General features: G+C 41.7%; 1 protein-coding gene across 3 annotated transcripts in view; it reads right to left on the reverse strand.

Moving 5' to 3' along the window:
* ARHGEF9 (Cdc42 guanine nucleotide exchange factor 9) overlaps window positions 1-13,798 on the reverse strand; it is a 659,595-nt gene that overhangs the window by 116,125 nt on the left and 529,672 nt on the right. For all 3 annotated transcript variants that reach the window (XM_077475005.1, XM_077475175.1, XM_077475090.1), the window contains one exon: window positions 1,684-1,863. In XM_077475005.1, the coding sequence (XP_077331131.1) occupies window positions 1,684-1,863 (180 nt within the window). The remainder of the gene's footprint in view (window positions 1-1,683; window positions 1,864-13,798) is intronic.

Here is a 13,798-nt window from a genome sequence, read left to right on the forward strand (position 1 = left end):
ATCGGAGCGTTTTGTCGGATATTCCGACTGTGTGTGGTATGCATCGGACTGTTTCCGTCGGAATATCCGTCGTATCAAATTTTACAACTTGCCGGAAATATTTTCCAACAAAATGCTCCGATCGGACATACTCCGATCATGTGTAGAGAATTCCGATCGGACAAAGTGCCACGCATGCTCAGATCAAATTCCTACATCAAAGCTATTGGCTACTAGCCTGAACATAGTCCCGTCGTAACGAAATAACGTCATCACGTTATGTACGATCGGATTTCCCGACAACTTCGTCCGACCGTGTGTATGCAACAGTTTCGGACAAAATCCGTCAGACAAAATCCGACGGACAAAATCCGACGGATTTGGTTGTCGTAATCTCCGATCGTGTGTACAAGGGCTAAGAGATATTCAGTTTTTCCTCCTTTTTCTAGGATCTCAAAGCAGGTTATCCTGGTACTAAAACCTCAGAGTGGCATGTTTCCAGAGTGAGACTTGCATTCTACTGAAGCAGAGGCTATTGGTATAGGATGAGTACGTAGCAACGAAAAAGGTTAGTTATTAAAGCTTAAAGTATGGATTAGGTTATGGTTAGGATAAGGATCTCACTGGTTTAATGGTTAAACCAGGGAGGGTGGTTTAAATTTAAACAGGATAGGTGCAGAGTTAGGATTTTTTGGGGTTAAGTGTTAAGGGTGATATTAGGGTTTGTAGTGTAGAGTTAGGGGGCCAGTAAGTGTTAATGATTCATTTTAGGTTAGATGTTAATGCTCAGGTAAGGGAAAGTTATATGTTAGGAATGCAAATTTCACTTGTACTTAACACAGAGAGCCTTCTACCAAAAACTATCAGCATCAGATTCCCAGGATACAGAACAAATGGTTTGTAGATGTTCTCTAGGGTGCACAAAAAGAAGCAAGTCCAAACAATGGGACAGGAAGTGGTGACAAAATTGTCTAATCAGGATACAGACTGCAGCAAAAGATCTTTTTTTTTCTATAAAATAGGAAAGGGTTAGAACTTTTATCTGATTAGTATTACTGCTGGTACTTTCCTGTACAAGTAACAACCACTACCCTATTATTTGTCCTGCTATCACATCGCAAGAAGTGAACTTAAATCTCCTTCTCCTAAATGAACTCACAAGTAGCAATAAAAACATAACAAAAGAATTTACCTTTCCTGGGTTTTGGCTGGAGTTGGTCTTTAATTAAATTGTGCACTGCATAAAGCAATGCAGAGTATAATAAAAAATAATAATTCTCTAATGGGGACAGACAGGTGCTACTGGGATGCTGGGGAACTACCACAGAGAATAATCTTAGCCCCAGTCTGCACCTCGTTATTCTCCACTGCAGTTCTCCGTCATTATCTCAATGCAAGCACTCAACTGTGTCCTCAAGAGTCTCAGTGGGATAGAGTACAGACTGCACAGCAGAGAGCAGGTATTTACCCTAAAATTTGGGTTTTTACATGGGTTAGTATTGCTGAAGACGGGCTTAGAATATGAGCAAATGTTTACCAAACTGCACTTATTAGTTATATTTTGAAGGCTATACAGAAAAGCGTTTTTAAACTGAATATACAGATGAACCTCCTTATTTTATCCTCACTGGTTCATTTCAACTTGACTTGTATTTGTAGGCATTCAAGCTATGCTAAAAATCCTAACAGGTCATTTAAACCTACGTGTTCTAGAAAACATGGTCCTATTTCACTGAGATGTGGCTCCTCGTTATTGTACTGCTTCTCAAGGTCTCTAACAAAGCCCATCTGGAACCGGTAGATGTCTTCAATGTTTCCAAAGATAACCTTCAACTGTTCATCACTGAACATGTCTCTCCGCTTCCTGCATTGCTTTAAATAACCCTGTTAAAGAAACAAAATGAAAAAAAATTACAAAAAAGGAATACAAACACACAGTAAGGAAGATCTAAATAAGCAGACCGTAACTGAAGCAATAACAGTAATAATAGGTCATGACTAATTTGTAAATTATTTCAAAGGCTATTCTAGGTTACAAGAAAATATTTTGTTTAGACTAAAAATTCTGTATGGTACAAATAGTACATTTCAATTTATTCTTGCAGCTCAAAAGTATCTGGCTTGTCCTATGGTAGATGGTCAGTTTTAGGGGATGTGTCCTTGCCTTTGTACAAACATATAGGATGAGCAAATCTGCCGGGTTTCATTTCTAGCTGGTTTTACTAATTGTCCTCAAAATGTGGAAAATCCAAACTTTTCCTTGAAAACATTCCCAAGTCTGCAGGGAGCGAATCTTGATAATCAATTTGTTCATTTTGTGGTTCTAATAAACAAAATATTATCAAAAAAAATAGGCATAGGAAATTAGGCACTGCCAAAGGGCTGTACATCTGTACCAATAAAGAAAATGAACATAGAATTGGGGAGAGGGACTTTTTCATGTGGCTTCAAGGACAACATAGAAAATTAAAGCAATAAGTGGTGTTAAGAACAAAAAGGCACATGTGCCCCACCTCAAGTTTGTGCAGCCCTACCCCCACTATGCTTGTATGATTGTCATACAAGCATAGTGGGGGTATGTGCCTTTTTGTTCTGAACACCACTTATTGCTTTAATGTAACCTAAAGTATTATTTTCTTTTTCTTTTTTTGTTGTCCTTGAAGCTAGATGAAAAAGTCCCTCCCCCCATTCTATGTTCATATATATATATATATATATATATATATATATATATATATATATACAGCCCTCAAGAAATCCACTCTCCTGCTCGCATTTTGTGAGTGGATTTTGAGGGCTGGTGAGTTATATAGCCGCCTGGTAGTGGGGGGCGAGCACCGCCGGCAGCCTGGGTGGAATGGGTGTTCTTCTCCCAGCAATCGCGGAGGGCAAAAGAGAGAGAGATGCCCAGGTGATCAGAGTGCAGCGCAGGGAACACAGCGATAACAGTTTTCATTTCAATTGCCGTGTTCCCCACCTCTCGCTGTCAGATACAGCCTTTCTCCTGGTCCTGGGACTTTGATAAACAGATCACCCGTCCAATCCTGGTGACGGGTGATCTGTCAATAAAAGTTCCCTGGCCAGGGGGCGGGGCTGTGTATGACGTTGAGCGGCGGGAACACAGCAATTGAAATAAAAGCTGAAGGCTGAATGGTGGGCACAAGGATGAATGGTGGGCACATGGCTGCATGGTGGACACAAGGCTGCATTGGTGAACACACAGCTATATGGTGGGCACACGGCTGCATGGTGGGCTAAAGGCTGCATGGTGGGCACAAGGCTGCATTGGTGGACACAAGGCTGCATTGGTGGACACAAAGCTGCATTGGTGGGCATACGGCTGCATGGTGGGCACAAGGCTGCATTGGTGGACACAAAGCTGCATTGGTGGGCACATAACTGCATTGGTGGACACAAGGCTGCATTGGTGGGCACATGGCTGCATGGTAGGAACACAGCTGCATTGGTGGACACAAGGCTGCATTGGTGGGCACAAGGCTGCATTGGTGGACACAGGCAGCCTGCATTTGTGGGCAAGGATAAAGTTGTTGTTGTTGTTAATATTTATAACTTAATTCTGCATAAAACATTTAAGTGTAATTTCATGAAAATGTATGAGGGCGTGTTTAGGGGCGGAATTAGGGGCGGGGTGGGGAGGGCTGGGGCAACTGTTGGCACATAACCCTTGAGGCCTGGCTAGTAGCTCAGGACTTGACATTTTGAGCCCTGTATATATATATATATATATATATATATATATATATATATATATATATATATTGTGACAGAGCGAGGCTCTGTCCTTATGAAATCGGAGGAAAAAGAGACAGAGTTTGCATCAACAGCCCTTCATTATATGGCCTGTGTGCAGCAGGCCATATAATATATATATATATATATATATACACACACACACACAAACACATATACATACACCTTAAAGCCCCGACGCCCAAGCAGACCACTGGCTCCTGCATTTCTGCACTTGGCACTGAAATTAGGCCATGAAGACAGTAGATGTATAGTCCTGGCTCATAGTCATCAGAGAGAGAGTGGCAAGGAAATGGATGATCTAGTAAGTAAACACTGAGTGGGCTGCCAGTGACCAACAATGTAGGGTGGGAGGGATGGAAGCACTAATGGAAACAGCACTACCACTGACCATCAATGCAGGTGATGGAGCTAACAACACTGCCACTAATCACTAAATGAAGAGTGTTTGAAATCATTTTACTGACCACCAGGTTTACACAGCTTCCCCCCAAGACATATTTTCATAATTGTATTCAATTGGGGAAATGTGTCAATCCTGAGTAAGAGTTGCATAAAAAACATTTATAAATAGCAGAAAGTTAATGAAAGACAAAAGACTTAAAAGAGGTGGCACAGAGGGTAGCAAACAAGCACACTTTCTGCTGATACAGAAAAAAAGATTCTTAGGAAAAACTGTTGGCTCTATAAAACTGTGAACACGGTGAGGTACACAAGGTTATGTATCCCACCACACTGCAACCAAACGTATAGCACTTGTAGAGAGGTGAGCCGGAGCCACTGTTTATTTTGGCAGTTTGGGCCAGGTTTTGCAGAAAACAGGCACACTAATGATACAAGTGTTTGCTGGACTAATGTTAGAGCCAGAATTAGAGGTGAGTGACCCCACCCTCCCAAGGTGGTGAAAGGGAGCGGAGCACGTTGCTCCATACTGTTTATGCAGTGACAGCGAAAGGCCAAGCCTGTGATGATGTAGCAGCAGGAAGTTGCAGGAGAAACAGTCATACCTGAGGAAGGCTCAGCCTATTAGTGCATGAGCACTGGGACTGTGTGTTTGACGGTCTGGAGGACCAAGACAGGAGGCCTAAGCAGAGATACTGCAAAGAGCCACGGCTGAGTACTGTTTGGGTAACACATTGATGGTGAGAACCCCTGCAAGGTAAACCATTCTAATGTGAACTTTTACTTTGTTTTCAATAAAAGTGGGCAGAAAAAGCCCTAAAACTAACTTTTGGAGTGGAGTAAAATACCGCAGATCAACATACAGTGTATATAGCACTGTATTTCTCCCTACGCTGTCCCTACACAGATTTCCCTATCAAGCTTTAACTCACACTAATGGTTATTGGAAACCTATTATTTTAAAGTGTAGAGGCTGTCTTGTCCATTCCTTGAGATTATTTGTTCTTAGAGACCCACCTGATCAGGGGCAAGGGCTATGTAGTGCATTATGAGTTTAGGTGTACATTTTGGTCCATAAATTCTGAATTATGCTGAACCAGGAAATTTGCATAAGTTCTGGCATGGGCAATAGAAGTAAAACCTGTTGGAAGAGCTGGTATAATATAGGAAGAAAAATAATGATCAGGATACTGACCACCAGCACTGAAAGGCAATGTCATCAGTTTGACACACCACTCTCCGGCCCTCCACCAACCCAATATGTGACCACAGTCAGGAACAAACCCGATGTGCATTCAAAGTGGAGGATAAAGCACCAAAATTAACAGTAATAATGGGAGTACAAACAGAAGCACTGAGCAGGTACTGTAGGTTGTTCCCCTTGTCTGGGCCAACTTTTCATTGTGTATTATATTTACCCACAATACAAAAATTATAAAATGAACATCAGAGGCATAGCTAAACTCTTTTGGGACTGCAAAACGTTAAACAGTACTTGCAACAATTCATTATTCCTAGCCTTACCATACATACAGTTGCTTTACGAGACACACTTGTGAATATTATTAGAAGCTCTTTCTCACTATGTAAATACATTTTTAGGCTTAATGTTCCTTGGAATGTACTGCCGAGTGACAACTAATATGGCGTGTAGCAGCATTAATAATATCTACCACAAATATTATGGAAACCTTTTGTCATGTTACAACCAAAAACGTAAATGTATTTTATAGGGATTTTATGTGATAAGACCAGGGATATGCAATTAGTAGACCTCCAGCTGTTGCAGAACTACAAATCCCATGAGGCATAGCGAGACTATGACAGCCACAAGCATGACACCCAGAGAAAGAGGCATGAAGGGCCTTGTAGTTTTGCAACCGCTGGAGGTTCACTAATTGCATATCCCTGTGATAGACCAACACATAGTGCCCCGTAATTGTGAAGTAGATGTAAAATTATAAATGGTTTTCAATTTTTTTTTTTTACAAATAAATATGTGAAAAGTGTGGCGTGCATTTGTATTCAGCCCCCTTTACTTTGATACCCCTAACTCAAATCTAGTGGAACAAATTGCCGTCAGAAGTCATCTAATTAGTAAATAGAGTCCACCTGTGTGTAATTTAATCTCAGTATAAATACAGTTGATCTGTGAAGCCCTCAGAGGTTTCTTAGAGAACCTTAGTGAACAAACAGCATTATGAAGGCAAAGGAACACACCAGGCAGGTCAGGATAAAGTTGTGGAGAAGTTTAAAGCAGAGTTAGGTTATAAAAACATATCCCAAGCTTTGAACACAACTGAAAACCTACCAATGCGTCCACCTAAACTGACAGGCCGGGTAAGGAGAGCATTAAACAGAGAAGCAGCCAAGAGGCCCATGATAACTCTGGAGGAGGTGCAGAGATGCAAAGTATACTCAGCCATCTGTGTTCTCTTGCCTCCTCCCTATTCTGTTGGAACCCTCTCTTTATAACAGAGTAGGACATCCAAGTATGGGATAGCATGTGACCTCTCAATGCACCAGTTCTCAGACCTGAGTGGCAAATTGCCAATTGTGTGTGTGTATGTGTGCATGTGTTGGACAACAATGTCTTGCACCCAGGTCAGACCTAGTGTCAGGTCACCTTCAGGCCAGGTGACAGATGCACATCGTAAGGATCAGGAGTGCACCGCAAGGTAGTGGACCATATGGCTGACTGCTGAGGACAGGAGTCAAGGTGATAAGGAAGGCAGGGCCGCTTGGACCCCAGGATGGATCCCACTGGGGTTAGAGCGTAAAATTCCCTAGGGCCCAGAGTCTAAGAGCCAGCAGGTGTTCACCAGAGCCTCTAGTGGTGAGGATGGACTGGGCTGCAACTGGCTCTAGGTCGCGACCCCCAGGGTCCCCCAGCTCACACCCACAGAAGGCAACAGGAGGCTAGGGATAGTAAGGGAATAAGCCAAGGTTGGGGCCACAAGCAGACAAGGACAGCAGAGTTCACGCCAAAGGTTCAGGGTCACAGGCAAACAGGGATAGTCAGGGATGCGCCAAAAGGTTAGAATCACAGGCAAACAAGGATAGTCAGGGACACGTCAAAAGGTCAGAATCACAGGCAAACAGGGATAGTCAGGGACACGCCAAAGTCGGTAACAGAAACAAATGAAGAGCACATGGCAGGTAGCAGGAAGCCAAACACACAAAGGTTGATCAGCAGGGTTGGCCTGCAGTGCACCGGTTAATATAGAGTTCTCTGATAGGAGCTAGGGTGGAACCATGCCAGAGGAGGGATTATAAAAGCAGTCAGGTGAGAGTCGGCTGGTCTCTAGAGATGAACACATGGAGACAGGTAAGCAGACAAACTCTATTGCATAACCATGACACCTAGTTTGCAGAAATAACAGTCTGTGCTCTCTTGGAAAGCTTTGCACAAAATTTTGCAGTGCGACCATGGGAATTTGTGACCATTCAACAAAAAGAACATTTGTGAGATCAGGTACTGATGATTGTGAGAAGACCTAGTTTGCAGTTGACTTTCCAAATACTCCTTGTTCAATTGGGTTCAGGCCACTCAAGTTCCTTCATACCAAACTGATCAAACCATGTCCTTTGGAACTGGCTCTATGAACAGGTGAATAGTCATGCTGGAACACAAGAGGGCCTTGCCCTTCATTGATAACACTTCAATCATTTTGGTGTTGTCCGCATGCTTTTGGCTATGCAATATATTTGTAAAATTCCACACATCATAAAATTTAGGACAGGCAGTGATATAACAGTTTAAAAAGCCAGAGACAAGGCAGAAATTCTGCGCATGAATGATTGCAGACTGGATCAGAAACTCCTGGTCCACTTCTTCTTTGTAGAAACCCTGAATATTTCTGCCAGCAACCCAATATTAGCAGCAATGAAGCAGCATTCATTTCAGTGTCACTAGAGATCAGGCTCAGTACTATTTTGTCCCGGAGACATTAACTTGCAGCAACTCTGACCTCTGCAGCATCTTTTAATTACAGTGGCTGCTATTTTGCACTTACATATGACAACAACGCAGGAGCCCTTAGATCTCATGGGATCCCCGGGAGCTTATGAGACAGGCAGAAGAAGCTGAAGAATCAGGAGGAGCCTGGGATAGTCCAGAATAATATGCATAATAAGCTTTCTTTCTCACATAATCACACCAGAAAATGTGCAGCAAAAGCTTCAGAAAGAATATAGGCAACAATTATTTAAATTTTACTGTCAGACACTTATTAAACAGGACATTTCGCTTTTATGCAATATACCTTCAAGGGAGATAACATTTTGTTAACTTCCCAAATGGCTGTGTAAAAATTTATATACAATGACAGAAATAAGCTGCAAAAACGTATGCACTAACCAATTTTCTCAAATGGCGAAACATATCCTTATGTAAAATTAGCATTTATCTATCAAGACTTAAAGCAGTTATCAGATAAAGGTAGCACAACTCAACAAGGAACATAAAATGTCAGATCTACTTCATTCAGTCCAAGGATGTTATATTTATTGGACACTTAAAACAGAAGCACTAAATCTTATATTTAAAATCAGTGGAGGCTCCCTTGAGTGATCTTTCACCTGGGCACATTTATATTTTAAACAAGTCACATGCTGTATATCAGATACTATGGTGATGGGCCCCAGGAAGTCTATATTTAGAAAAAAATGCCTCCCATGGCTTGCTGCCTGAACAGCCAATCAATAATCAGATTTTAAAGTGGTTGTAAACCCTTACAAACCACTTTGACCTACAGGTAAGCCTAGATTAAGGTTTACCTGTAGGTCCAAGAAATATCTCCTAAACCTACACGGTTTAGGAGATATTTGCCAAAACACAGGCACCGCTGTCTACGGCACATGCGCCGTAGACAGAGGCGCGCAGGCACACTGAGTGCTCCCCTGTCAACGGCGATATGCCGCGAGTGGCGGCTCCCGTGCTCATGCGCGGGAGTGACGTCATTGCGGCTTTGTGGAATGACAGCGCCAGAGCAGCGAGACCCACCGAGAAGATGGAAGCTCCGTATACAAGGGGACAGCGGTGACTTCGCTGGCTCCTGTGTCAGGTAAGTGACACATAATGGATTACTATGCGATACATAGTAGTCCATTATGCTTTACCTTTGCAGGGAATCAAAGAGGAAGTAAACCCATCAGGGTTTACTTCCTCTTTAAAAGTGTTTCAATGCAAAGCTGCCCTGTCTAAAATGGACATTGACGACTCATCTTTCATGGGACAGTCAAATTAATTCTGCAGCAATTTTTTACTTAAAAAACAACAATGATTTTAAAAACGAAGCACGTCTGAAAGTGTCATATTGCAGCAGTTCCGATGGAGCTTCAGTGTCAGGTTGAAACAATGACTAGATTTAAAGCTATAGGCAGCTGATAAAAGCAAATCTCAGCTTCTACTGTAAAAGGTCCACTTAGACATGCCCCTTCCTGTGTCTTCCTATTGGACGTTTATTGTGATGGATGACCTTACAGACCAACTGTTATAAAAAAGGAAGTATTTACTGTATTTATTGGTGTATAACACTCACTTTTTCAACCTGAAAATCGGTTGCAAATAGTGTGTGCGTGTTATACACCAATACTGCAATTTGGGCCAACTAGGGGGGGAACGGGAAGGGGGGAACGGGGAGGGGGGCGGGGGACGAGCGCCATCAGATTACATACAGCGAGAATCTCCTGTTTACTCAGTAGCCTCTGTAATAGGAAGTCTTAAAAGTAAAAGTAGAAATATTAAACAATTGTTCATACAAGAGTGGAAGGTTCATATTCACCAACGTGAAAAATCCTCTTTTACAAAGAGAAGTGATTCATTGGTAAAATATCTATGGTTTGCCAGTAAAAAAAACTCATGGGGGTTGCCAAACTAAGGGTGTGATTCAAGGCATATAACAGATTATCAGGACACATAAAATAGAAGACAGAAGGACCATAATTAAAGAAAAAGTGTGCATGGTAGCAAGAGCATGTTTCTACGGAGCTATGGTTTGAGTAAAGTGGTTGTATAGTCATTTTTGGGACTTTTACCTACAGGAAAGCCTATAATAAGGCTTACCTGTAGGTAAAAGAAATATCTCCTAAACCTGTACGGTTTAGAAGATATTCCCCACGCAATGCGCCGCTGACTAAGGGGATTCTCGGCTATAGTCCGGCAGACGCCGGACCATGCTGGAAAGGAATCTCCCACGCGCATACACGGGAGTGACAATATTGTGGCTCCGGCCACTCACAGCGCCGGAGCCGCGATACCCGGAAGAAACGCTGAGAGAACATGTAGCTCATTATGCCTTTTCCTTTGCAGGTGAGTAAAAAAAAAACTTCAGCGGGTATACAACTGCTTTAACATGCAAGAGAAAAACAACATTATAGAAAACAATTTAAGACAGGGCAGGTATGATAGGGGGGCATGAGAGGGAATATATAAGAGGCATTATTCAGACGACAGCAAAATGCAAAATGAGGGTCAGATTATTTAGAAATGGGAGGGCATAATGGTGTCATTTAAAGTGGTTCTAAAGGTGCAAGGTTTTTAAACTTAATTCATTCTATACATTAAGGTGAAAAACCTTCTCCAGGCAGATGTTCCCAGCTCCCCCCCCCCAATATTTACCTGAGCCCTATTTCGATCCAGCGTGCACAAGAGCAGCATCTCTCTCGGTTCCCTCTATTCTCATTGGATAAGGAAGCTGGAGCCATTGGTTCCCACTGAGGAGAAAGTGGGATGGGACCGAAATCGTGCTATGTGTGTCAATAGACACACAGAGCTGGATCAAGAGTGAGCAAATATGAGTGACCTCAAGGCAAGCAGCCTGCTATGGGGGCACCTGGCATGACAGAGGAGCCAGGAGTGCTGGCAGGGGACTCCAGAAGAAGAGGATTGGGGCTGCTCTGTGCAAAGCCAATGCACAGAGCAGGTAAGTATGACATAAAACAAAAATTGCCTTTACTGTATAATCACTTTAAAGAACACCGTGTTAACCAAGGCTGCAAAGTGTCCCTCTTTCTAAAGTTATAAAATGGAGATATTTATAATAACCTATTGTACAGAAGGACTTCTGCATGTAGAGCAATAGAGTGCACTCACCACATACCCACATATTAATGCACACTGTGAGATTCTTTAATATTCAGAAAGGAAAATCTTAGATATGCACTGATGTTGATAGGCATTAACTTACGTGAAAAAAACTCTATTTTGCCGTTATTAATGCATTTTGTGCCCTAGTTGTTAGAAATGAACCTCATGCAAATTATACTATCCAAAAAGAGAAATGCTGTCCAGGTTCAAACTGTTTCTGCATGACAGGCCTGTAAAGTCTATACATTGACTACTTATTTAGAGCATCACATGATCTTTGCTACTTTAGAAAATGTACTCTTTAACAGTGTTTTTTTAGACTTCAAGGCTTCATAAATGCATACAGAGCTGGCATCAGATACATAAAACATGTGACACCCACAATTAACTGGTTTGCAGATACCAGTCTATGCAATTCAGAGGTTGACACAAGAGAATCTACGTTCCAGTCACATGTAAAGTCTTGGATCTCAGTGCTCACCAGCTAGTAGTTGCAACTCATAACTAATTTCAGGGTCATTCATGACTCTCAGACAGAGGCATTCATGACATATAAAACCCTGTACTACATGCTTCAGAGGCTAAAAACAATTACAAGACTGGTCAGCGACATTTTCTGATGCCAGTTGCATGTAAAAAATGTATACATTGCCCATCTTCAACAGTGCATATACCAGATAATGTGTGACACTTCCCTTTGACACTCCCCTTTGGGAACAATATCTTAAAGATCAATAACTCTTGAGGACTGGAGTAAGACCTGGTCCAACATACCAAAATGCACCTTCAACGCCACTATACTTGAATCTGCTTACAAAGTTTTTCTTTCGATGGTACTAGAAATTAATATTAAAAGCCCTCCCGTTCTAGAATGACAAATCCCAGGCTTGTCCCAAATTGGTCATATTTTGGCCAATATTTTGCCTTGTTCTCACTGTTTTACATCTCTATGACAAACAACTCTGGACTTATGCTTTTGCACCATCCAGTCCTGGGTCCCTTGTGAGGGATAAGTGCATGACTGAAGGGGGCGACACAGAGCACGAGGTTCCTCTTACAAGATTGCTGTGTGGTGAACCTGTTTAAAAGGATCTTTCCTCTTGTTTCTGGGAATTTTGTGGAGCACTACTCTGCACTCCAAGAATCACCTATCTTTGGGACTTTATGGACTTTTCTTATTACCTCTAATTTCTATGAAATTTCTGTTTATGTAATTATGTTTTTAGTGGATTACTAGATTTATTTAGTAGCGCTGTTAATATAGTGGCTTTGTTTGCGACTTCGGTCGGAATATTATCACTATATATATATGTGTACAGATATGTTTTATGATTATAACAGCAGCTTTATTAGGTAGTTATCCATTGAGCGCTGGGATCAGTGATATATATATTGATATATTATATCAGTGATATTTGCAGTCCTGGGTCTTACAGCTGTTCAACTAAAGTTTGCCACCTTTTTTTATCACAGCAAAACAAACAGTACTTAAAAAAAACCCAGTTGATTTAGCAGAGATTAAGGTAATGCTTGAATGCATTACTTGCTACTGGAGAACACTCTGCTCAGTGTGGGAATCCTGATTTTGTTACGCACTCTTCTGCATGGTCCCATATACCCTCAGCTATTTGTAAACACCCCTTTTCCGTCATAGTTAACTTTAAGCCCCATGGGGGAGCTACTACTCCTATCCCTCCCAACTCTCTTTTTGCTTTCAACTCCCTCCCTTCTTCCAGTCATCTAATGTATTCCTTCCTTTTTTTTCTCCACTTTTATTCTTAGATGGTACCAGTGATCAAGTGCCTACACCTTTGGACATCTTCATAGTAGGACCCCCTTCTGGGACACCAGGACCACCCTTTATAGACTTCTGTTGTAATTTGGACTGCCCTCCCTGTTTGTCTCTCTTGCTTGTTTCTGGCATATAAAGCTACTGCTATGAAGTAGCCCCTGTGTTTTAGTGTATACTTCAAAACCTAAATACCATGATAAGACTTCGGCAAATGGCCATTCCTGGTGCAAGTTGCATAGTTTCTCAAGAGTGTATAAGGTATACACTGCCTACTTATTTAGCGCATCAGGTGACCTTTTCTAACAGAGCCGTTCAGCCTTCTATACTTCATCAGTGCAAGCACCACTGGCATCAGACACTGACAAGAAGGGGGGGTTGTATAGGGGAGGGGCACATAACTGGACATACGGCTTCCTGATGCTTCTCTATGACACTGCTCTGAATACAGAGGTGGAAGTTGCAGTCAGCAGAATTGAATTTAATAGAGCTCCAATTGCAAATCAAATATATATATATATATATATATATATATATATATATATATATATATATATATATAATAAAATGTGTGCGAATCAGCATCTCCAAAGAAAAAAATAACAACTGGTATGTGGCATTCTTACACGGCAAGCCTGTAAAGCAATGTCAATCAACTGAGTTTTCCAATGAGGCCCAACTAGTATCTGTTTGCAGAGTTTATTCATTGTAAACTAAGGAAATCACATTTGGTGGGATCGAAGTACACAATTTCCCTAGGCTTGTTT

The sequence above is a fragment of the Lithobates pipiens genome, unplaced genomic scaffold (assembly GCF_037356315.1).
Source record: "Lithobates pipiens isolate NorthernLeopardFrog02 unplaced genomic scaffold, aLitPip1_a1.2 Scaffold_1, whole genome shotgun sequence".
Classification (NCBI taxonomy): Eukaryota; Metazoa; Chordata; class Amphibia; order Anura; family Ranidae; genus Lithobates; species Lithobates pipiens.